This window comes from Anarhichas minor, unplaced genomic scaffold, assembly GCF_050575085.1.
Source record: "Anarhichas minor isolate MPS153535 unplaced genomic scaffold, ASM5057508v1 ptg000010l, whole genome shotgun sequence".
NCBI classification, from domain to species: domain Eukaryota; kingdom Metazoa; phylum Chordata; class Actinopteri; order Perciformes; family Anarhichadidae; genus Anarhichas; species Anarhichas minor.
In genome coordinates, this window is record NW_027466456.1 from 3,952,097 (window position 1) to 3,978,671 (window position 26,575).

The 26,575-nt window shown below is 44.5% G+C and overlaps 1 protein-coding gene across 46 annotated transcripts in view; it reads right to left on the reverse strand.

Moving 5' to 3' along the window:
- Window positions 1-26,575, reverse strand: part of celf5a (cugbp, Elav-like family member 5a) — a 178,302-nt gene that overhangs the window by 70,062 nt on the left and 81,665 nt on the right. For 23 of the 46 annotated variants that reach the window (XM_076087655.1, XM_076087654.1, XM_076087632.1 and 20 more), the window contains exon 3: window positions 4,425-4,473. In XM_076087655.1, the coding sequence (XP_075943770.1) occupies window positions 4,425-4,473 (49 nt within the window). Of the gene's footprint in view, window positions 1-4,421; window positions 4,474-26,575 lie in introns of all 46 variants that reach the window. The other 23 variants (XM_076087610.1, XM_076087623.1, XM_076087644.1 and 20 more) reach the window with 1 other exon arrangement.

Below are 26,575 nucleotides of genomic sequence, written 5' to 3' on the forward strand. Positions count from 1 at the left end.
TGCTCTCGCCCCTCCCTCTCGCCGGTTTATCCACACTTCTCCCTGTTTATTTTTGCACTCTCTTACCCAGTTTCAGTCACTCAGTGCAAATTCCCTTTTTTTCACCTCTCTACTCTCACCATCTGTCTTTTCACCCCTGGTTCCTCTCCCTCTAACTACCCGTTCTCTCCTTCGTTCCTCCTCTCTTTTCTAAAGGGGATCAGTGGAGCTTAGAGGCCTTCCTGCTTGGTTCATTACTGAGCTGCTCTGACATGGGGAGCTCGTCTCTCTAGTAAGGAAAGGAGAACGCCACTGATGTTTAATACATGGACCACTCTGTTGTCTTTCACGCCAGATAAATTCATCATCAAAAACAGCGCAGAACAGCAACAGAGCATGTAAACCTGCTCTCTCAATCTAGATTCCCAATCTTTCTATCTTTTTTTTTCCCCGTGTCCTCACTCTCCATTTACCTTATTGCCTCTCGCTCCCGTTCTCTCTCTCTCTCTCCCTCTCTCTCTCTCTTTGTTCCGTCACATCTCAGTGAACTGGAGCAAACCTTTTCATTGTCCTTCAGTCGGAGTAAACACACAAACACAAAGCAACACCGCTGCTTCGGCCGGCAACATGAAACACAGCTCATGAAAGGTAAATGTAGCTATTCCATTCAGCGCATGTGTACGTAAATATGCAACATATACTGGACGTGTCCCTGTGTGTGTGCACACATGCTCCTATTAGCATGTACATCCAACTTCCCACTGCGCGCATTTGTGTGTCTGCATGAGAGAGAGAGAGAGAGCCGAATGGGTATGAGCGCGTTAGCCTGTTTGCTCTCTGTGTGGGTGTGCGTGTGGGCGGCAGGCCCGCCTTGATAACGCCAGAGCCTGTTTCTAATCCAGGCCTCCTCAGTGGGCTGGAGATGTAGCTGTGCCAAGCGGGCCTGCTGCATCACCAACAGATCCCCAGCTGACAGCTCGCCTGCTCCTCCTCTCCCTCTGCTCTCCGGACGGTTTCTGAGCTCAAAAACTTTAACAATGGGGTTGAGCTGTGAAGTGTGCAGACCCGTGAAGGAACAACACATGCAGGACAGGAAAAAAAACTATTTCGCCTCAGAGCATGGCGGGGGGTGGGAAAATAAAATCAAGTAAAATGACAGCTTGCAAAAAAGAGGAAACAAGAAGGGGCAAGAAAGTAACGGTGGAATGCCAGGGGGGTGCCGTTGGTAAAAGGTTTAGGAAGAAATCAAAGTGGTTAAAGCTGATTTATCCCGTGTAAGGACGCCAGGCCCTCTAAGGAGGCACTCAACGGCCCTTCAAAAGTGAAATATCAGCAGCAGTCAGTGCCAGTCATCAGTGCCATGTGTGATGGAAAATCAATCTATTTCATATCAGAGACCTGCGAGGAGAAAGCGAGCGAGACAGGCCCCTGCTCGTCCTCGCTGCGCCTCTTTAAATGCCCCCCCCCCCCCCCCCCCCCCCACACCCAACAGTGTAACATCCCAGAATTGTCTGCGTCATCGGAGACATTCACGGGTGTGAATCGTGACTCAATGTGTAACTGCTGCTGTTCTGCTAGATTAGGTAGGTGATTGGCCATTAATATTCATTTCACAGTGTGTCTTTGTTAGGCGGCAGCAGGGGCTGACAGAGTGTTTGGATGGATTTACTCTACCGTGTATTCCCCGTTAATTTCTATAGGCAAGGTGGTTTACTCACATGGTCTTGGTGAAGCCGATAGTTTTACCGGTTCATTCTATCAGATAAGGTTCAGGCTACGAACATCAGGAAACTGCTCAGTGTTGATCAGACGACAGAGAGTCATCCAATAGTTTGTGTAATGAGTATAATAACAAGAATATGTTCTACTGTTTTCCTGTCTGATGACTATAAGGTGGCAGCAGTGTTGATTTTGACAAGAATTTTTGTTTCGTTTTATTCAAGATTTTGTCAGTGGAACTTTGGTCTAATTTTAGTCAATGTTTTAGTCTCAGATAGCTTCATAACACTGTACTGGATTTTGTTATTATTTTTGTCATATTGCTACTGGACTAAGAAAAAAATCAATGTTTAGCTGCACTTTAAATGTGTACTGAAACACTGTGCTGGCCTGGGCCTGTCTGGTCTTAATGACAGCAGAGAGCCGCTCCTGGAGGAGTGCAGGTCCAGCAGGCATAAAACCACAGCAACAGGTCTTTCCCTAAAGGACGGCCAACCTAGCGAGGTGATCTGAACAGTCCTCCTCTTAATGAGATTAAGGGACTAATTAGTATGACTGTGGCTGTGTGCACTGAGGAATATGTGCCCCCTATCGGACTAGCCGCGTGGCCCCTGAGAGAGCAGGCCAGACCGGGTCTGTCCCTGGTGTCCATCCCTCCACTGCACTGAGAGGCTAATTAATAGCTTTTGCATCCGCTCCTCCAGATCCTGTACATCATGCTGAGTTATAGTCCTGACGTTATTGATCTGGGTTCTGGCAACAAATCAAAATTACAAAAATGTATATGTTGGCAATATATTAACAGGACCCTGAGATTTCAGACAGCGCGGCGGAATTCACTTTAATCTTTTACAGCAAATAAGAAGCTACGGCTTGTAAAAGTAGGCCATGGAGGCGCATCAGCTAACAGTAGCAAGAGCAGCTAATGACAGAACTCGATATGGAGAAAAAACAAGATTATCTTTGCTCAGGATAATCACAGAGAGAATTCAAGCCAGCGAATTAGAAGCCGGATGAGAAGAATACATCCGATCCCTTCCCTTCTCACATTCCCCGACTCCCCCTTTCGCCTCTACCCCCTAACACGTTAAAGTCACGCCAGTGTTTGATTGCCCCTGCGGCGCCACTTTGACCTGTTCATTTAAGATGATGTGCAACTCTCAGGTCTGTTCCAGCACTCATTTGTTCCTCGGTGGGGTCCCCACGGCTGGCTAGCGAGAGGGCCCCATACTGACCAAAGTGCCCTGGGAGCTTTAAACCCAGCCACTCACAACCAAGTAAAGAGACAGCTGAGTGTCATTGTTAATGTGAACACACAGCTCCACAATGGCAAAATCAATGGAGCTATAGGGGACATCAATCTCAACAGCACAAGACCCTTTTGCTTGTCTCACCACTCCTCTAAAGCTCTGAATGAATGGTCGAGAGAAGGAGGGAAGACGAGGGGGGGAGAAAGGGAGAAGGAAAGAAAGAAAGAGAACATGGAGGACTGACAGTGATCTTTATTGGCCTTTCCTCCATCCATCTCAAGGGGTTATGCTGTCCTTTGAAGATTGTGTGCATTTGACAGGCAGCCAAGTGGCCAGCCATCCTAATTCACCCAAAAAGAGGCAGAGGTTTTGAGGTAAAGCCTCAGAAGTGCAGCACGGCAGCTGTGTGCAGTTGGCATCGCGCTTGCATTTTCCACTTTCAAATCTCTCTCTGCTTCCCGAAAAGGATGAGAAACACCAAAAAAACAGCTCTCCTCCTTTCAACAACAAAGAAAAGGCACTTGCTTCGTTACGGGGTGACACATGAGATGCACACCCAAGAAAACACAAAAAAACAGCGGGGTTCATTGTCTCCGACACCGACTTAAAGGATGCCTCCTCATCCCATTAACATATATGCAGATAGGCAGTGAGTAAATGAAAGCCTCCCAAAAAACAGGAGAGATCAAAGATGACAGAATTAAGGCCAAGTAATGAGGATCTTGGCAAGAACCCTGCAAATGCATTGATTGTTTGGCAAGCTGTATGTACTCCTGCTCCATTTTACCCTCCCTCTATACCATTTACTCTTGTGTTTCAAGCGCACGCAGGCCGAGCAGTGTGGGCTTTAACGGGGCCTCTGCGTGGCTACGGCTCCAGTAGTGAGCCTAATCACAATCTAATTTACAGTGCAACGATAATGTACTTGGCATAAGGAACAAGAGAAGAGAGATGGGCAGCCCATCACAGCCCTACATACTTTCAATAACACAGACTCTTAAATCAATTACATCCAGCACAAGGGCAGAGGCAGAGTGAGGCTGTGTGAGATGAATCCACAAACCCAAAGGATTTAAAACCAGAAACAAAAACAAAAAAAAGATACAATACAGTATGTAGGAAGTGAGATTATAATTGTACTAAAATGTGTTACACATTGGCACAATCTGAGAAACCAAGATGTCATCAAATCTCTGTGTTTGATGTCACGCAATGTGTTTGATATACATTCAGACAGTTTGCTTTAAGCTATTTGGTACTTTGTTTGAAATGATCACATTGCTACTATTATGTATGCAAGTGCAGCAACATGAGAAAAAAAGGAATTGGAATAACGTTCATTTTAAAAGAGTGGTGGCTGAAGAAATATTGCATTGAGAGCAGATGAGATCAGAGGGAAAGAATGAAGAGAATTAGCCCAGATGAGGCAGATGAAAAGGGGACATGAATAAATGACGGAGAAAAGAAGACAACTACCTCCACGGCTCTCGCTGTCAGCCGGTTTCACCTGGATGGGGCGAGTCATCTGTAGGGGAGAGAGAAGAAAGAGCAACAGAGAGGTTAGCGCTGGCGACTCGGGCTGTCGTTGCTACAACAAGAGGCCACAAACCAGAGGTGTCAAGGCCCTCTCACCCATACTAATAGCTGTGCTGCGAGACTGATCAAAGTGCCTTGGCTGGAGAGGAAACCAAAGCCCCAGCATGCAGCTAACTTGACTTGACACTGTAGTGTTTCTGCTGCCTGTTATTCAGTGTAAACAAAACAACTCTCGTTCACACATGAAACAGGAAATGTGTGCGTGGGCGCGTGTGTGTGTGTGTGTCTATCTGTACATCCATTCCGAGGCAGTCCCACTAAAAGTGGATCCAGCCAGAGGAGGAGGGGGATCAATGTGGGCCTATTGATCCAGGCCCTTGGGCTGTGGAGAGTGTCTGGCTGGTGAGGATTCTCTGGTTAGGAGGCTCACTCTAATCCACTGGACCCTGATAAGAATGGCATTGCCTGGATTAGAGGCCTCTGTCATCACAGTCTTTGTGTCACGCTCTCCTCCTTCCCCAATTTTACCTCCTTCCTTTTTCATTATTGTTGTTCGAGCTGAACAATTTCACTACGACCGTAAAAGTTTAAAAGATCTAGCTGTGATTTGCAATATGTTTGTTTCAGTTCTTTTTTTTTTTAAAGTTGAACACATGCCTCCTCGTCACACATTAGTACACATACGGTTTGTACAGCCAACCCACACACGCGTATAATATGTATATATGTACTGTGGCAGAGCGTAAAGCTTGCAGTATAATTTATGTGCATTGATCTGAAGCCAGTGCCCCTCTTTTCACGATTCAGTCCAAAACAAATGGATTGAACAATAAAAACACACTCATTTTAATAAAATCGGGGCCAAAAGTGGCACCAATTTATAACAAGATTACTGGAACATAAAAGCAACCTCTTACCACACTCAGCCATTTACAGTAAACCATTTGTAGCTGCTATTTAAGCATAATTTTATTGCTGGAAACTATTTCCCGTTACCGGGCATCCCAGTCACACCACTGAAAACCATCCAGCGCTGATATTTTTATACGTACACGTGTATATACGTATTTCGTTCCATCGCCCTGTCATGCATCTCTTTTTCTGTTCGATACCAGCGCGCGGCTGAAAAAGGTCAGATTTAAAGACAGGGCAGTCCAATAAAAGCATGACATGTTCAAGGAGAAACACCATAATGGGATTTTAAAATGTCTTAATAACATGCTGATATATGGGGGAGAGGCCCGGGCCTGATTCATTAAGTGCTAAACGTATCCATTTTCACCTTGAGCAACTGAGTAACCTTCCCTCGCTGAAATGATTCCATAAATTTGCCCATCTTAAATGATATCTAGCACCGGCTAAGTCTTTGTGGGAACAACAGGGAGGATGCTCTACGCTTGTGAAGGTTGAGGTTTGAGCTCCTTGTTTCTCGGCTCGCTCCCCCCCCCCCATCCTCCTCCCTCCCCGTCTACGAGTGCTTTCTTTCCCTTGTACAACACGAGCAAAGTAACCCCACAGTATGCTAATGCCAAGCCACAGGGCGCACTGCTCCACAGCATGTACGGATAGATTACAGAATCAACCACGACTCCATCGCACACGTGTTCAAAGCAACCTCCGAGACAGAAACACCTCCGAGTGTGGGGGGGGGGGGGGGGGGACATCCGCGAGACAAATTCGCGGATGGCTTTTGCAACGCGGGGGAATCTTTGAATTTGCCTTTGACGTGTCAAACGGACAAAAGATGCTTCCATCCTGCCAGTCGCTTTTTGTTCAAATGCACATTGGAGGAGGCCAAATCCGCGGCTGTGGCTCCTCGACGATGCTATGATCTCAGCCGTCTCCACGGGGCCCCTGTGTGTGGGAGGCAGCTCTCTGTACAGCTAGTTACTGTTTGGCCTCCAACATGCCAGCCTAATGGTCTATTTATTTGCCCGAGAGCGATGCATTATGGTCCTGAACAGTCACTCCCGATGCCTCTCGGTTTGCTTCATTCGCCTTTCAACACATGGAGAAAATGCCAGCAGAAATGAAGAGCACGTGTGCAAAGCGCACTTGTACTATATGCATGCTCACACATTGCACCGATTGGTAGCTTTAAATAAAGTGCAGCAAGGAGGCCATTCATTAGCTCCACATACTGTGGGGCACGTTTTCACTCTGACGTCTGTGGGCTGGAGGCTCGTAGCTTCTCGACACACACCCACAGTGATGTCGTCACTGCTGCTCCCTTTACAAATAACAACACATTCTAATTGTAAATGCTCCATCCTCCATTCATTGAGTTAAGGGAGTGGTTAGGTGAGGGAGGAGGAGTAACAAAAGAGAAGCAGAAGAAGAGAAGGGGAGAGATTTTGGGAAAAGACAACAAGAGATGGAGAGAGAGGAGAGAGGAGAGAGAGAGAGATGCCTGCAACTCTTAGATAAGATTGCTTTGCTGTTGAGTGGCGTTTCTACTTCTCCTCCTGCCTTTCACACACACACACACACACACACACACACACACACACACACACACACACTGAAAAAGCACACCTGCACTACACAAACAACCACTTGTTTCCCTACAGACAGCCCCTGCTAAAAATATAAATAAATACTGTATATAATAAAATATAAATGCTAGGGACGTTCTCAAACCAGATGTGAAATTCAGCGAAGGACAAATAATTTGTCTCAAATTTTTTTTTTCAATGTGGTGTCAAACTTAAACGTAACTGTAATGCTGATAGAAGAACATATTAAATAGGCACTTCATATCAAATAGGATGCCGACCCTTGCTGTAGTCCACCGAAAAAAAGATTCTTAGAAGACAGTGTTTTGCATGTTTCAGCCATATTGTAAACAACACTGTAAATAAAAGTCCACACGCTAATATCTTGTTGAATGTGTTTTTCGTGTCTTCCATTTATCTATTTATTTCAGCAATAAAAAAAACAATCGTGGAAAAAAAAACGATCAGTAGAGGGAAACAAAGACTCATTTGACAAGTGTGTGCTGATTTGTGTTTGGAGAGAGGCTTTGGAATAATGTATTTATGTTGAAGAAACAAACATCGGCGTTGGGGAGGGCACATTTCTGAGGACATATGGGACATATTTCACAAATACAGTGCTGTGCATTGGTTCTTTTGTATCTCGAAGGCCAAGTTAAAGTGAATGTGAGCTGAATGTATTTTTTCTCATCTGAATAAACAAGCTCCTGTGATGACTCACAGCAACTCAGTGGCTTCACACCCTTCAAATGAGTTCCTATTCTTTATCTTCCTCCTCTCGTAGAAAATGCACTTTTTGTTTTTCTTGTTCAAGTGCTGGTCCTTCTGTCTTTCCCAATGCACACAAACTGTGCTGCTCTAAGGGCTTTGACAAATCTATAGTTCCATATGGTTTTATTAAGCAGTCTCATTTGCCAAGTTAAGCCTCCAGTCAGTTGAATTAAAGCTCTTAGCACTAGTATGCTGTTTGATATGGCGGGTGAGATAGACACCCCCAGGCCTAAAGTACATAATCTAGTGTGCATTGGGCAGGAATAGACACACATTGCCTGTTGGGTTGTCTGTTTCTTGTTAGCCATTTCTATACTTTGACTAATGAACACGCCTACATGCGACTAGTCTTAGATCAACTTAGGATCACTACACAGATCTATGTTTTATCATTAAACCGGTAAAGTTTGTCCTGGCTGGGAACAGTTATTAGCCACAAAAAAAGAACCAAAAGCCTTGGGCTGCGGCCACAAAAGACATTCCACTGTCTGATTTCAAATTACACAGAGCAAGTCAAGGAACTGTAGTCGGGACTTGGCCTGTTAGCAGTGTGGAGGATTTAGAGTTTACTGTTGGCACTATCTGCGACAGTAATGAGTTCATGACTAGTAGAGTTGAGCGGGATAGAGCAGTATAGAGTTCCAGACTCCACACTGCTGAAACCCCAGAGAGGGCCAGCAGCAAGGCAATAATACTGCTTTGGAGAGGGTTTCAAAGACCTGGTGAAATTCCAAGGCCCAAAACTTTGCTAGTCTTTAACTTATACTATCCAAAAAGACAGGAGAATGCAGTAAACAGGAATAAAATTGCAATAAATCTTGTCCTGTTTTTTGGCAGAAGTGTTTTTTTTTTACAGCAGCTACGCGACGGCACTTACTTACAGTGCAGCGCTTGCAATAAAATAACTCTAACAGCCATACAATATGTGTGATGTCTCCCTGCTTCCACTCAGGTTTAATATAGAGTAATGTTTGTCCTGGGATCATTAATAAGTATTAGTGGGCCATCAAAGCTCATGTTGCTGCACTGCTCAGTAACAGGAGCATAAACAGCCCCCTTCTGACTGCGCCGTCTCTGCTGATATAATTAATATTTCCAATTATTGATCTGAGGGAGTGCTGAGTGGTGGCTGTCCGGGGGCCCCGGCTTCAACTAATAAATCTGTACTGTGTACAGTGCAGGGGGGGGGGGGGGGGGGGGGGGAGAGACAGAGAGAGAGAGAGAGAGAGAGAGAGAGAGAGAGAGAGAGAGAGAGCCGTGGTGTATAATGATTTATAGTTATGAAGTGCTTCATTGCAATCACAATAATTGTTCATTAACAATAAAAAAAATGTAAAAATCCCAAATTACAAATGCACATCAAATGTAAAAGGCTTAGTCGAGCTGGGTAATGAACTATTTCCTAATATCGTAAATTAACTGGATATGAAAAGACATTTTACATGAAGATGTGATGGCGTTATAGTGTAGTTTTGCAGTGATGATGCTATTTTTTCAACAAAACAATGCCATTAAAACACTGAGACGAGAGTCTTTGTGATAAACGAGTACTCTGGGTTTACTTCTGGCTCTTTATTCTTTACCAGTGTTGGGTTACAAAGCTTTACAAAGTAACGTGTTGGAGTGGTCCGATGTAATGCGTAACGCAACGAGTTACTTTGCAATTCAAAGTAATCAGTTATTTAGTTATGTTGTCATACGAGGAATCCTTTGCAAGAATTCACAGTGAAATGCAAATTGTGCCCTGGGGGGATAAGAGTCTGTCAGCTGCGAAGAACTCTACTTAAAATTTGAAGAAGCACCTGCACACGCACAGCTCCACAACACCGGTGGGTGGCGAGGCCCGGCGAGGAGGAGAACTATGCCAGAGACTTCCGGCTGTCACTCCCGAGGCAAATGAACGTTCTGGTAGCTGGTGACGTGGTGGGAGAGATGCTACCGATACCAACTGTAGAGTCTCCATCTTTCCGTAAGATCATTCATATATTTCTGATGATGCATAACATGAAGGGAACATTTGCTAGCTAAAGATAAAGTCAATACATTCAGAATGTAGGCGTAGAGTGGGGGAACCTCTGGACAATATAACCAACATGCACGAGGAATCACACAGGGTTCTCATCTTCGGTAACGCAAAAGTACTACGACAAGTTACTTTTCTCAGTAGATAATGCTGTAAAGTAACAAAAATGCACATCACAGATTACTAATCTATGGTGATCATGTATCCCAACCCCCACCCCCCCCCCCCCCCCAAAAAAAATGGTTCGACAATATCTATAAAACAGAAAAGAAGCAAAATATTTGGCCTTTTAACAATTAATCAATTATCAAAAAACGTTTTTGTCGCGATATTTTGAATCCACCATTACCTTAGATGAGTTGAAAGAAATACATTTAATCCAAAACAAAATGTCCTGTTGCATGTTTTGTGTGTATATGTGATCAAATAGCATCTCCTACACATCTGGATCACAGATCTGGTATACACGCTGATATACACATGACACGTTTCTGTGTCCGTGTTAATATGAAGACATGTACATGTCTGACTGCAGCGTGACCGTTGATGTACTCATGCTGTAGCAGCCCTGCCATGTGAGAATATACTGAATCGATGTGAGCGTGTGCTTAAATGCGTGTGGGGAAATGTTTGTGCAAGGGAGTTATAATTTAGCCATATGTGAAAATGTGCTGGCGGCAGAGGTGTGTTGGTCCAGATAAGAAGCATCAGTCAGTGCAGAGGAGATGGCAGCTACTATAAGCTTTGGGATTCCTATCAGAACCGACAGGATTTACAGCTCGAGGTGCTGACATGGACTGACAGACACCTGCAGACCTCAGCTAGTCCGTATCACGTTTGTGGTTCTACTGCATAATGCTATGTCCATTTTGAATAGAAAATGCATCCTGTAAAAGGGAGTTTTTGTCTTTCAAAAGACAAAAATGCACACTCTGGTTTAAAAGTGCAATTTGCTTTTGTTGTTATTTTCCACGAGCAAGTGTTACTTTCTTTTTTTTCTTTTTTTCAACGGCTGAATGGCTCCTTTTGGAACCAAACCGTTGATATCCATCTGTTACATTGAATGCTTCTGGTAATACACAAATGAGGCCACTGCTATCTCGCAAACATGTGCAATCTGTAGTACCATTACTACTAGCGCCACTGCTACATCTCTGATTAAGACCATTAGACCTTCTGTTGTCTGATGTCATCCAAGTTCCTGTTTATCCCTTTCCCCAAAACACTAACTGCCTCCCAGGAACAGCCTGAAGTTCATCTAGCGAACGCTTTCCAAAAGGCTTTTTTCCAACCCCCTCTATTATCATTGCTTTACTAGCTGAAGTGGCTGGCCAGCTGTCTGACTGCTACAGCCCTCATTACACAGACAGCAGAACTCAGCTCTCATCAAGATTTCATGAAGGTGAATGTCACACATCAAAACCAGCTCATTTGTGGCGCCCCATGACTCAGCAGAGCGAGCTGCATTGGCACGGGCTGATGTGGGGTCCCATCAAACTCTTTATTACTTCTGTAGAGAGTCTGATTAACTCAAAATGCCACATAAAAACCTCACCCTCCACCTCTTTTGCTTATCGCTGTCCCGATCCTTCACTCACACACACACACACACACACACACACACAGTCACTCGCTCACGCCATCCTTGTCCCGTCTGCTTATTATGTCTTCCTGTCTGGTGGAGTATAAGCCCTCCACCACTACTTGTATGAGAGACTCTGAGTCCTACAAGACTTGTGCAGTGGACTAGGGTATGTGGGTGACAGAAACAGTGTGCAATCATGAGGGGGAGTAGATAGGGGGATTGAGCTAATGCCTAAATCCTGTCCTACTGAGCCTGAAGCGGGGCGTCCAAGAGATAAAGAGAAACAGAGGGAGAGAGGAGCAAGAGACTCAGAGAGAGATGGAGGAGGGAGGGAGGGGGGGGGGGGGGGGGATCATGGAGAAGTGACAGAAACAGGGAAACTAATGAAAAGATGCTTGAGAGATGAAGGAGATTGAAATGCGTGGGTGGGGATTTATTAATAAGAGAAAAGAAAAACAAAAATTCTCTCCCTCTCCTGCGCCCCTCCTTCTCCTCCACCCCTCCTTCTCCTCCACTTCCTGACTTATGAGCCACACTTTGGTTATCAGGGGAAGGGCATCACTCCCAGACATCTTTGGCACGGCTGCTTTTCAAGCCCAGAGAGCTATTGACATGGCGTGTTACTGTAATGCGTGAAGCAGTGGGAGACTCATTGTAAATCGGTGTCAACAAATGCTGGAGCAGCAGCAAGCTCAATCTCTCTCTCTCTCCGTCTCTCTCTCTCTGTCTGTCTGTCTACCTCTCTCTTGCATTTACCGACCTATCTAATGAATCTTATCTGCACAGCACACTGGAGGCTTAAGCTTTTGGTGGGCTCACATCTCTCCCACACACACACACACTTTCTCTCTCTCTCTCTGTCTTTTTCTGCTTGCTGTTTGATGTGGTTTACGCTCTTCAGTTCATTTTGAGGAACTGTCCTTAGAAAGATAAGATCATGACGACAGGCCCAACCCAGTGGCTTCAGAAGGGCAACATCATGCCAATCCCAGCGTGCGCCGCAGTGAGGGTCCGGAGTGAGCAGGAAGTAGCGAAATGGCAGCAGGATATGTTCCGTGACGGAATTACAGATCCAGACTTGTGTGAGGCTTTAATGCTTAAAGGTGCCCTTATGCACCGACACCGTGTTCCCTATCTGGCTACTGCCGTGATATTTGCTTTGAAGATTATGTCCTGCCTACTACCGACTACTGTAACGATGTACGACATCATGTACTGCATGCCAGCCTCCCAGCACACCATTGCTTGTGCACTTGCAATATAAGATTCTCCATCCTCGCGGTATCGGTAAACAGAAAGTCATGAAATATGAAGATAATAATTCTGTAGTTATAGAACCTGTTTATACACGATCCACGCAATAACAGCCTCTGTTTTTAAATGTTTTGATACAAACATATGAACATAATATGTATTTATTCTGCTATCTCATTCGATCTGTGGGACGTTTAGGGTCTGGAGTGATTACCGGCCGTTTGTGTACTAGACGAAACGTGCTCTGGACAAGTGTGGGATTTTCCTTGTGTACCATCATACTGCATTACTTTGTGCTTTATTCAGGTGATGAGACAAACTGCTCGTGTTTCCTCTCAAAGCCACATCTGTTTTACGCCAAGAACTCACATTTGGCTTCGTTTCGTCCTGCATCGTGTCTACCGAAGCCAAATCGACACAGATTTTGTACCCGCAGCTGCAGTTTCTCCAACATTTGAGTTGCTTTCTTTCGACTCACCCGGGTTCAACTGGGCGGCCATGGTTAGAAAATAGTTTAAACTGGTGGAACAATGCCGACTTGACTTCCCACAGAAATGATGCAAGCACAGCGATTAGTTCTTTGTGCTTAAGATTAGATATGATTCATTGTTGTACTTTCAGGTGCATTAAAGGTTACGCTACAATTTACTCACAGACAATTTACCAACATGACTACGTTAAGTCGTGAGAGATCCCGTTATGTCATTTTCTGTACATTTTCCCCTTCCACCCAACCACACTCATACAGGCTTAGACATGGAGACACACAAACACACACACACACACACACACACACACACACCCTTAGCTGCGTGTTTCCTTTACCCTCTGTGTTGAGCCCAGAATGCTCCTGCTGCTGTCACAGCAACTCCAGGATTGTGACAGATTACGGCCTGCTGCCCTGACCAATGGGAGCCAAGATGTGTTGGCTGCCCACTGACTCATAATTCTTGGCATACCTATGCCGAGTTGACGTTTCTTTAATGGTCCCTAGACCTCCAGCAGGCATCCTTGTCCTGAGCATTATGATTGCCTATTAGCAATTCACCAACACTTGCACTTTTCTAGCCCTCCACTCGCTATGCCATCCCTCCGAGGAGGAGAGAGGACACGGAGAAGAAAAAGCCAGAGGAGGATAGAGATAGATGGAAGGAGAGGAGAGATGGCGGCGCAGCCAAGCATGTTGGCTTTGAATTGGAGAGAAGGGTGAGGGGTGCCAGAACGAGAGAGACGGACAAAAATGGAGACAGGAAGAGACAAAAAAACCTGTGTCAGAAATGTAGATAAGAGCAATACATCGCTCAACGACATGCATTGTTTAAAAAAATGATACTTTGTTGTCTCCCTTAACTCTCCTCTCTTTCACCCTGTAAATATGAAATATGTTTCTCTTCCCTAAATCCTTCCGTCTACTGTGACTGGAGGACTGCAGCCACATCTGCAGCCACATCTGCCCCAGATCAGTATGACAGACTGCTTATTAATGATAGGATGATGGACCATTTGTTATCCTATAGGACCGTCATCCAATTGGTGAAATCTGGACTCGGCGGCCGTTGCCTTGGTACATGTTTGCGTGTGTATGTGTCTGTGTCCATCAAAGTGGGCATTGCAAGAAGGAGCCAGAGCTCACAGGATCGACACAGGGCCAGCCTGCTCCGTCCATCTGCTGCGAGCTTCATTCCCAGCATATCAATACCCCACGTCTCTCACACACACACACACACACACACACACACACACACACACACACACACACACACACACACACACACACACACACACACACACACACACACACACACACACACACACACACACACACACACACACACACACACACACACACACACACACACAGCATTCTGTCACCTGCGACTTCTGCTGGTTCCATCACTCTCCCACCGCTCCAACCCGTGGCTGTAAAGCCTGCTTATGTTTCATCCCGACACTTAGAGAAAATCCCTGCTTGTCTATAAGCGCATTCAGCACCAAACAAAAGGGACGGGCCTGTCTTCCCCCCCGTCTCTCGTCTCCCCCTCCACTGAAGTCGGTCCGACTCCGGCGCGCGGTAAACAAATAAACACAAGAAGCCGCTCTCGCCGCCTCTAATTCAACCTTGAACTGCACAGAACCGGAAGGCCAGACGAGCGGCACACCGGGCCGACCTCTCGCCGTTTCTCCCAATCTGCAGCAAACACACTCTGACGAAGTGAGAACACGAAGCACCGGAGCGGAAAACACATTGGAGGTGTCTACTGCCAACTCCGGCTCCTCACTGCCTCCCAAGGCCTTTGGGTGGCTTATTTCATCGGTGGGGGTTTGGAGTGGGTGCACGGATGTGGTTTGGGGCGGCGTTTCTGTACGCAAGTTTGTGTGTGGTCATGATGAAATTTGTTCGAAATTTTGAGTGAGGACGGAATAAAAGAAGTTGTGTCACGTACTGTAGGCGGTTTACAGAAAGTCTAAAATGTGTGTGGCGACCGAGATGCTCCAGGATGCATTTACACTGCAGAGTGATCTATGGAAGAATAGATATTCACGGTCCCTGGTTGGGACCTGTCAGGACTTGTTCTGACAGATATGCCCCATCATCAAACTATGATGCTGGGGCATCATAGTTTGTGCACTCTGTGCACTCTGTATGAACTCCAGCTGAATCACACTCAGAAGCCTCCTACACTTCCTCCCCTCCTTGTCTTAGCTGTTATTATTTATTAATTTATTCATTTTAATGATGTTCATCTGAGCACATTCGTCTAACAATTAGGACTTAAAGGTTTAACACTGTGCCTTAAATCCTGCTGAAATTACATTTGGGATTTGAGATGCATTCTCTCTTTCTTCTCCCCCCCTCCTCACCCCAGCAGGCACGAGGTAGATGTTATATCTGTTGTTTCATGGGGTCAGAGTTGTTTTCCTCATTTCTTTGGCTCTGAGGGCAGTTCAGGGAGCTCTAATGGCTTGTTCACACTCTGCTTTGCATTATTTCCTAACTGCAAATACCAAGGGGCCATGTCACAGAGAGAGCCATCCTAAAGCACTTACCAGTGTAACCTACATACACTCAAGCATGGACAGAAACACGCATACAGAGAGACACTAAAGCATGAACTTAAAGCAGGCTCACACTCCAACACTCCGCGGACATGGGGAGCTCTTAGCTCGATGGAGGGGGGGGGTCACACAGGGGGGCGCTTTTATTTGCTCTCAGACTGTGCCACCCACGGAGCTCAGCCGATACGCTGCGCAGTACTGATTCCAAAGTAAAGAGGACGGAGGAGACGAGGGAAATAAGAGAGACGAGTGCAGAGAAAATGAAAAGGCCTAAAGAAACAGATTTTTCCCCTCATAGTTCATCTTCATCTGGGTGTCCTGTCCCAAACCCCAGTTCATGAAATAAGTCCTGCTGAAAATCAATGGCAGTCCGAGCAGTGTAAAGGTCAGCCATTCAGCAGCGCCGGCCTTGGTGGACCAGTCAAGCCCAGGCTTGTACTGTGAAGCTCAGCTAAGTAGAATTAATGGGGGGGATCGATTATTCTGCACACAACTTAAATTGAACTAAGCAGAGAATCATTTTAAGGCAGGAACTGTAGCATGACATGGAATGAGATGCATTTGCCACACAGCCAACCCCAGAAGTCATTTAACAAGCACAAAGTAAAGGGTGGGCATAAAAAATAAAAAAGAGAGATTTTAAATAACGCTCTCTTCATCTGCGCTCCATCTCTCCCCTGCTGCCCCCTTCTTTTCTGCGACAGTAAACTCCTTATAAAACCCTGAACCCACCCGGGACCCAACTGAGATTTGATACATCCTTCACTCCCTTTCCACCTTACCTCTTTTTTTATTTTTATTTCGTGTCACCTCATTCCTCTTGTATTTTTCCCTTGTTTAAAACAAAATCAATATGGAACCGGAGGAGACAAATCAACGTATGGTGGCACTGCGGGGAAGCGGGGTGGGGTGGGCGGGGGTCACATGTTCTTCACTGGCTCGCTCGCTCCATGGCGCGGGGGAGGGGCGGTATAAGTGAAGGAAGAAAGGGCGGATGGGTGGAAGTAAAGATGTACGGTTTGACTTATGGAAGGATGAAATGATAGGAGACCAAAGGGCTGGAGAGGGATGAAAGGGAGCCGGTGAGGGATGAAACAACGCTCCAATGGGAGGGCATATGGAAGGAGAAAATGAATGGAGAGAGGGATGAGAGAAAGAGAGAGGAGAGGAGTGGGCTGCACTGGGGCTGGGGGAGGTTGTCGGGGGGGTGCGTATCATGGAAAAATTCTGCTCCAGTGACTGGAGTGCAGAACGGGAGCCCTCATCTATAATGTATATCATGGATCCGTGAGAGATTTTCATACATATAAAATGGAGCAGCACCAGGAAGTGTCTCGCTGCCACAGCACAGCCCAGAATCGCCCGTGGGGGCAATTTCAATATTCTGTTCCGTTTGTACTTTCGTACCGTTATTTCACATACACCCCTGTGTTCCTTTGCATTGCTTCACACTGTGTAAGTCAAAAAGGGTTAAAAGACTCCATGACTGTATGTAAACACATTTTAGTCAAGATTATTCAAATACCTCCACGACGAGAGAAGACCTCGCGCTACACTCAGAGAGAGATTGCTCTGTACCAACAACCTAAAAATAAAAGCCAACTCAAATTAGAAAAGTTAAACACTCACAAGTTTATGAAACACAACAGACAATATATGATATATAGTTAGTAGTGTAACGGATCGCAGTTTACCCTAACCGTCTCAGTGTGAAATAAAGTTTTACTGACATCGTTATTTGCCAATGTTCAGTAAAATATGTGATCAGGACTTCGGCATTCCTGCTTTCTGTTCGCCGATCTCTGATAATGTTACATTGTTATCAACCAATCCGTGTTTAAAATGACCGAAGCAGAGCTGGTAAAGTGGCTCATAAACAACGGACGAAGGTTCCGTTCTGTTACATCATGATGCGTTCAGGCTGTTCGGTGAAAATGAGTATTGGGCAAAGGAAAATTATAACGTTATCAAGAGTTGAGTGGTTTAAATGATGTTTGGGACGGTGGCAAAACAGCCGGGAGCCTTGTAGACCAGCTGATATAACCAAACAACAAAGGGATCTGTATCTGCCAATATGGATCAATGATCTGCAATTAGCATCAGCGGCAAAAAAAACATGATCAGGGATGAGTTATATTGGACTATGGTGATCTTCTTTATATGCATGCCTCTGCTAACTGTCTTCGTATGGTGGACACAGCTTACCATGCTTCGCTGCGGTTCATTACCAATTGTAAAGCTCTGACTCACCACTGTGAGTTATACTCTCGGGTAGGATGGCCTGCTTTGGCCACCCGTAGGCTCTGTCATTGGTACACCTTTATTTATAAGGCAATCCTTGGTCTGCTACCAAGCTACCTGTGTGTCTTGATCATGCGGAAAAGTGACAGACAATACTCCTTGCGTTCTCAGGACTTCTTTATGCTCACTGTCCCAAATGCCAGAACGGAAAAGGGAAAAAGGGCTTTTGTGTACTCTGCACCCTCATCCTGGAATATGTTGCAGAATGACTTAAAACTAAAAGAACTGATACCACTCACTGCTTTTAAATCTAAAATGAAAGAAATAGAGGCAGGTTCCCAAAAATGTCAATGTTTTTTTTAATTAACTGGGTTAAGTCACTGTCTCTTAACTTTTAATTTCTTTTAACTTGTCTTGTTCTGTGTTTTCTGTCTGTAACTATGTGTTTCTTGTGTTGCTGCCTGTCTTGGCCAGGTCTCCCTTGAAAAAGAGATTTTTAATCTCAATGGGACTCACCTGGTTAAATAAAGGTTAAATAAATAAAATAAATGAATAAAAAATATTTGCTCCCTCTCTTCTTTTGTGCTGATCCGAACCGTGACTCTGATCCGTGACTTTTATGATCCGTTGCACCACTAATATATAGCACTCATGCATCCATCATAAGCCCTCGCCTCTCCCTCTGCCCTTGCATTTCTTTCTAAACAACTTGGACAGCCAACATTGGCATCATGTGGGAATCGGGTGAAAAAAATGAAATAAATAAACATGACAAGTGGCCACTTAGCCACAGCCTCCCTCATTGAAACCTGATGAGGGCCCTGTCTCGGCTAACTTCAACAAACGCTAAGCGACATGCTTAAGTGGGTTCAGGTTGCGCATCCGGGGTAATTCAGTAAAAATACAAATGAGGCTGGCTGGGAAAACAGATCACTATGCACTCATTCAAAATAGAAGTAGAGAGAGAGAAAGACACTTTCATTTCTTTTCTCCGTCCTTCAGAGGATTCTCTCGGCCTCACATTGACCGTCTGGTACACACACACACACCCACACACACACACACACACACACACACAGCCATAAACGGCACTATATAGACCCGGTAATTTCCCACATTGGGAATCGATAACAAATAACCTCACTTTTCACTGGCCATTATGGACGGTGTCGACCATACCCGGCCGTCTTTATCTGCACACCGGTGTCCCGCCTGACCTTGAGTCGCTCTCCTCTCTCTCAGGTAGATTTCCAGCAGAGGGTTCATGCCTGTTTTTTTTTGGAAAGGTTCAAATTGAGCCCTATGGGAAACGAGGAGCAGGGAGCAGCCATCTCCCATGACAGATCAATGGTAGGTCTCACCACAGGGCAGGGGGCCAGAGCCTCGCACAACCTGCTAATAGAATCCCAATGTCACTGCTGACACTACATCGCCGGGGCTGCTGGAGGTTAGCCCGAGGTAGGACAGTAGGACAGCCACGGTTTGAAAGGCCTCTAAGGGGCTCCGTGTTTCGCATTCCTCCGTCATGTGTATGTAGGTGTGAGCGGGATACATACAGAAAATACGAAGGAGAGAAGAAAATTATTAGCTGTGAGGATGTTTTTTACCGATACATGGTGTGTTTAGGTGCCGGTTATTAGCCGGATTTGAGTTCTAAGATGCTGCGTACAATGTAAAGCAGGCTATGCGACTTTCTTTAGCTGACCTACCCTCCCTTTACTTGTTGGTCCCTTGCAGTCCCTGCACCTAAACCAAATCCAGGCTCTCGCCTTCTCTCCCTTTTGCATTTTTCAAATTATCTTCTTCTCCCTCGCAGTTCAAAGATACAGTGGCAATTTTAGGCCTTCATTAACATCCCAGACATCCCGCCGCAGAGTCGAGCAGTGAAACCCATGATTCATAGCACAAATCATTTCATATGTTCCACTTGAAGGCAGGCTGCAGAGGCTGTTAAGCCACTATAAACACCTATACACACGCAAACTCACACACACACACACACACACAGATGTATGAGTGAGCGATGAGTGCAGAGGAAAAACTTGGTCACCAGAGGAAACATGTCTCAGAGAGTCTTAAGAGCTCCTGATGAAGATGAAGAGAGGATTTAGACCTTTGCATATTTTACTCCCACTTTCTCTCTCTCTCTGCTCCACTGTGTGTGTCACACATACCCGGCACATATAGTTTAGGACTTTAGAGCCTTTAGAGTCTCTGCTGCTCTTCTTTTACTGGATTTTCTCGTCAACACCCACACGAAAGTTTTGCAGCTCGAGACACAAGTTTTTAGAAACTGGGCTGAAGCTCAATCTGGCATCTGCTGTCCATTTGGGTGCTGGCCCATAATGTGACAGGCATCTCTGACGTGGACAACAGCCAACTCTGGGGCATGTAACATGCAAACGCACAAACTGTGTTAAACAGTTAACACTCAGTCCATTTTCTCTACTTTAATTACCCATTGACTCTAAGCCTACCCTCCTTCCTCCTGTCAGTGGGAGTCATGGCATTTGCCAGTTACATAGCATGTCAGCCCCCCCGGGGCAGATTGGAGATCCCCGGCAAACAGCTACAGTACGTTAATTAATTACCATGAAATTAGAGTAACATAATTTCGAGTGGCTGCGTTCATTACACTCTGCCCTCCGTTTCTTCCATGACTTTACCCAAACCCATATGCCCCTTACAGTATCCTCTCACAACAGAAATGATTGTGCACTATCACGAGCCCTCAGGACAACGAACAGATGGACTGTTACCACATTTCAGTAAAGAATGAAAGAAAAGGCAAAGCAGAAACAGAGAAAAGACATCGCAGAGAGGAACACGATACAGCGATACTCAATACTTGAGAATAATAAAATCCCAACACCAGAGCCAGATTAATTGGCTGGATGAGTGAATTGACTGATATTAGAATAATACAGATTTCTCAATAGTGGGGAGTCAGTCGGTTGAGTTTCCCCATTGGCTGGTAACGTCTCTGACTCTGTTATCAATCAGCTGATACACTTCCTCAATACGCAGATGTTGTTGCTAAACAACGCGTTTGTTACTCAAACCGTGACGCAGAAAGCCTAATTTGAGAAATTTAGTGGGAGCTCTAAAAGACTAGAATAATTCTACGCCACTGTGTTTGTTCTGTATATATTTATATGGTTCTGTATATGTGTTTCAATTCTATATCGGGTTTTTGCGAGTGTATGGTTTGCGTGAGATAGTGACAGTGGATGTGCTGAGAGCAGACAGGTTTTGATCGACCGGTGCAGAGAATAAAGTAACAGTTAAGTAGTGGAGTGGTAGTGAATGTACAGTGCAGGTTTCAGTTTGTCCATCAATAAAAGCTGCATTAAGCCCTGATGCTGAAGCAGGAAAGGGTTTTAGTTTTTTTGTCAGACAAACATTTGAGACTGTTGGCATGTTTATAATTGTCATGAAATGTAATCTAGGTCTGGTCTTTTTAACATTAATTACACAATAACACTTAAAATGATTAATCCAGAAGAACAAATTGTTGAAAGTAGCAGTTTTTGATTTATTAAAATCATACAGTCCTCAATTATTTGTCTAAAAGGTATCTTAACCATGTCATATAATATGCTACTTCAGTACGCTTTCACAACTCATTTTACCGGGACCACTTCAGAAAGGTGCAGATGAACATTTAGTGACCAGTATTTCACACTACAGCGCTAATAATCCCGGTGACAATTTGCCCACAATTCAGTTATATTGACCACACACGGTCCAGACATATACTTGGTTTACACCGAGTCAATCTAAATACTTTGAGGGATCTCTGTCAACGACCTTTCATATTGTCATTTAATATTGATAGGACTCCAGCTGTTTACTGCTCTGCAATTACTTTCTGCATATTCGCCAACACATACATCTGTCCTTACATTATATCATCTGATAATATATGCAAATGTATCAGCTGCCAAACATCACAGATAAGAATTACACTTTCAATGATTTTGCTAGTGTATCATGCATACATATAGGCATGCTCACATTTAGCTGTGTGGCTGTCAACGTGCACGATATAAATAATGAAAACGTTTGAACCGCTAACGAGCACAGAGATAGGAAACAATCAAATCACTCATATATGGTCTTGGCAAATACCACCTACAGAACGATTTCCATCCTTGTAATTGAATCCAGATGTGTATGGAGGGCTGATTAATTTTGGCCCTCAATGATGTTAACATATTCAAATGTAAACCAACACACACACACACACACACAGACATATGTATTCACAAACAGACACTTCCAGACTAGGCAAGCAGAGAGGAGATGCGTGTGCTTCTGCCTGCATTAATTCTGTTAATGATCACAGAGGGTCAGCCTGCCTGCGATCCCTGTCCTACCATTAAACAAATAAAAGCAACACTGATTACCAGGATGTTCACTGGATGCATCAATCTTGAGTAATTAGAGAGCTGTGTTTTGACTCTCTCCCCTTTTCGTTTCCTCCTTTCTTTCCCTCTTTCCCTTTGCTTATACCAAAAGTCAGGCAGCAGCGGCAGACTCCTTTTAATGAACTAATAAGGGTCCCTGCTTGGCTAACCAAGAGTGAGACAGGAAAGAGACAAATAAGTAGGAAGAGAGGCTGCTTTACTGGCTAAATAAAGCCGGCACTAGCTCTGGTGCCTTCCTCTATGAGGGTTCATCGCTCTCTTTCCTAGAATAGAAGAAAATAATAACTGCGTGTGTGTGTGTGTGTGCGCGCGCGTGTGTCGCCGCCTGGAAAAGGACACAGCTGTCACATTAAGATCATGCTGGCCTGTAGCATTAATCTGTCTTGTAAAACCTTGAGACCTAAAGTACTGTGGTACTTAGGGCTATAGTGTGTGTGTGTGTGTGTGTGTGTGAACATGTTGGCGATTGCATGTCTATGGAAAGAGTGAGATGAAGATGCTACAGTAGTAGGGCATATGGATCAGGATTCAAATCCAGATGCTCACTCAAACCAATAGCGCGAGAATGTAGCATGAGAAGAGATGGTGATGGAAGTGGACGAGGGAAATGTGTGAGGATGGAGGTAAGATTGGAAACTCAGCTTTAAATAAGAGATAGAATAGAAAGTAAAGGCGATGAGGAGAAACAAAGAGAAAATGACAGAAACAAATTTACAAAATGTGGTGAAAGATAAACACGAGTGTGGCACAGGATTTAGCATCCATGAATAAGTTTGTGATGATGAGCTGGGTTGCTGTGTTCTCTGCTGTGCCGAGCTGTGTTATTCCTGCACTGTGATATGCAAAGTTGACTATGCTGCATGCGTGCTATGCTAACCTGACTGTGTTGTTTCCGTGCTATGCTGAGCAATGCTGCGCTGTGATAAGCTGGCTATGTTGTTTCTTTGCTGCGCTGTCCTGGGTGGTGACAGCCTCAGCCACTGACAGGTCCTTTAAATTCACCACTGCCAATTAGAGTCACTCCAGACCTGGTGGTGGGCGCGCGGAGGAGGAGGAGGGGAAGTGAGAAAACTGCTGGGACGATGGTTGCCGGGCCTGACAGGCCTGATGTGGAGATGGAAATGCGGTAATTTGGAGTAATTCGGCAACTCGCTGGCGCTTGCCTTGCCTGCCTGTCTGTCTGTCCGCTGAAATAAATGGGGTCAGCAGCGTGTGATCGGCAACTTTCATTTATATGTAAATGACCCCGTCGTTGCCGCAGCAGCTGCTGTGGAAGCTGCTGTGGAAGCTGCTAAGTCTGTACACACACTGAAATGCTGGGCCTGAGAGAGAAAGCCAAGCAGCCTCGCCGACTCGTGTCTCTGCTTCCGAGTTGCCTTTTTCTTCCCCTGCCTCTCTGTATAATACAATATCACAACAATCTACACTTATGAGAATACCTCACAACTTTTTCCTTTCTCAATGTTACTGTAATGAACTGACTTTTGACTTTCCCACAGCCAGTCCATTCCAAGATTCAGCGGGAGCTCACATATCAAGGGAACGCTTGTATATCCAACAATAGTGCGGTTGACAACTGTTTTTGTAAAATGAAGAAGATTCTTGTCAGTTACAAGCTTATGCGCGAAAACGTTTCATCATAGGCTGTGCTGAACTGGTCTGAGGAAAAGTTACTTTTACTGCGTGGAGTGTCAGATTGAGAGCTTTATCAGGTCTTATGGCATAAATATGTGAACCCAATATGACAATATGAGTAGAAACTTCATCTGCAAATTGCCTTTTCTGCTGCCAGTGCAAGAAATGCAGGGCAACATCCAAGATTATTCATTATCATTTTCATTATTGATACATTTGTATTAATTTACCTTATTTAATCCTGTCCTTTAAAATGTAATTTACCAGATCCCAAGGTGACAAAATCAGAAACCAAAACATATTCTAGTTCCAATGCTGAGAGAGAAATGAGGCACGTCCTCACATTTGAGAAAGTGGAGCCAGAGAATAATTGGTATTTTTGCTTAATAATTAAACAATAAATACATTATTAAAGCTGTTGGTGAATCATTTTATGTCAATCATTAAATTGATACTAAGCACATTGAATTGAATACTGTTGACCGTCTTATTTGAGACTGGCACGCCTTTCCTGAGATATAGTGCAGAAGTGTAGAGTAGTGAAGCAACAAGCCACAGTGAAGACAGCGGAGCAGATCAGATAGTGTATTGTAGGGCCTGGAGGTGTGTTCGCTTCATTACCTAGGTAGCCATTGTGCTGATGCAGAACCGGGGTCCTGTAAATTCCTGCCTGCTTGTGACACCATAGATAATTACACTTCCATAAATAATGGAGTGTGCCTTGCCCACTTCCTACAGAACTCTCCTAATGAGATTAATATACAGGGGGCAGCTGAATACACTTGGCAGGTAAATCTTGAATATTTTTTTCCATGCCTTCCATACGCAAGAAGACTTTTAAAACACTAAAGTCTGACATCCACTCGCATCTAAACACAACGTCACAGAGTCTTTAGTCAGACTATACGATTTTGCCAAGTCGGGAGATCTTGCAGGGTCATTATTTAAGACTCCAACTGGGTTTCTTTTGAGATTATTTCCCATCCTCCTCCTGGTGGAAAGACTGTTGCGATAAAAGTGGACAGAAATTGCTGCGGCCCTCAAAATCCCCAGTGAGTATGCTATGTGCTGTTTCGATAGCAAATTTGATTTTCCTAGGATTACGAAGGCATGACCCGCCTGTGATTGGCTAGTACTCGTAGCGTTTGTTGGTTGGCTTGGTTAGGTTTAGGCATGAGGAGTGAGATTGGTTAGAATATCAAGGTAAATCAATCAGAGGCAGAGTAGGGCGGATTAGAGACAGAGATTAGGGCGGGTCATTTCTGTGCAATCCAAGGAAAAACTAATTTGAATCAAGAAAGGGGCTACTTTCAAGCTAACGTTAGCTACTGTAATATTTGCTATTAGCCTACAAGATAACCGTTAGCATCAATCATATAATATCGACATACACACGTGTATGTATAAAGAGAAAGGGAGCATTGCAGCCAGATTGAAGTGATTGAAGCTAGCATCTTCAGCTGAAATGTACAGTTAGCTCGTAGGCTAATAGCAAACATTCCAGTCGCTAACTTTAGCTCGCAAGAAGCCCCATTTGGACAGTTGTTAGCTAGTCATTGAACTTCACTATTTTGCATGAGCCAAGACTATAAACTTACAATAATATTAACCATGTTTGATTTTATCTGATCTAAAACAGCTTGGACTGAGTTTTATGACGCCAACTCCAGCAAAACTCTTATGATTATTCAGACTTCAGGCATCTGTCAGGATTGTGAAATCGCTTGAAAAGCTGTTTGGTGTGAGGTCGGCATTGATGAAAGGACTGATCCACCCTGTGGCAGTGTATCAATTACTGCTGAATGCAATTTCAATATAATTTCCTCCAACCACAAATTGGATGATGTGATAATACCACACAGATGACGAGCAATTCACACCTGTTCCTCACATTAAAACCAAGTTAACCTTCAGGTTGGAGTTAAGTTGAAGCAGCTAAAATATGAGATCAAAGTTAGGAATCGACTGACATCAGTTTGATCAGGTAAAGGTTTTGATCACGTTCCGATGGAGACATCACAAGTATGTCTTAAAGAGACCTCTCTTCTCCGTTTCATTGTTTGGCGGTGGATTTTCCTTCTTATTCTCAAGAGATAATTGTCCAAATGTTGACAGCGTAACATCGTGCTAAGATTCTCCTCAGAGCAGTACAATGATGTTTCATGGGAGAAAAGTTTTCAGCTTTCAAAAACATCACTGGGTATCTGCAGGTTTTAGTGTCAGTCCCTCAGAATAAAGAGACAAAGACTTCTTCCAGGTTCCTTTGTAGTGATACTGAGAAATAATACAGAGAGAAATCCATTTCCAAATAGAGAGACGTAACTATTTATCTCCTAACAGCATATTTCTAGAGACTATGATGCAATGCAGCATTTTTGAATGGGGCTTAACTTTTTCTTTTTTCAACTGCCGATGACAGATGGGGCTGGCACTGTTGCTCTTTTTGCCTCCGTGGAAAGACAGGAGCCAAATTTATGTTAAAAGTATCTTATCACACATAGTGCCCCACCCCCCCAAAAAAAAACAGACCTGAAGAAAGACTTATTAGCCCTCTAATTGACAGTCCTGGACACGCTAAAGTGAGCTTTTATGTATATCGC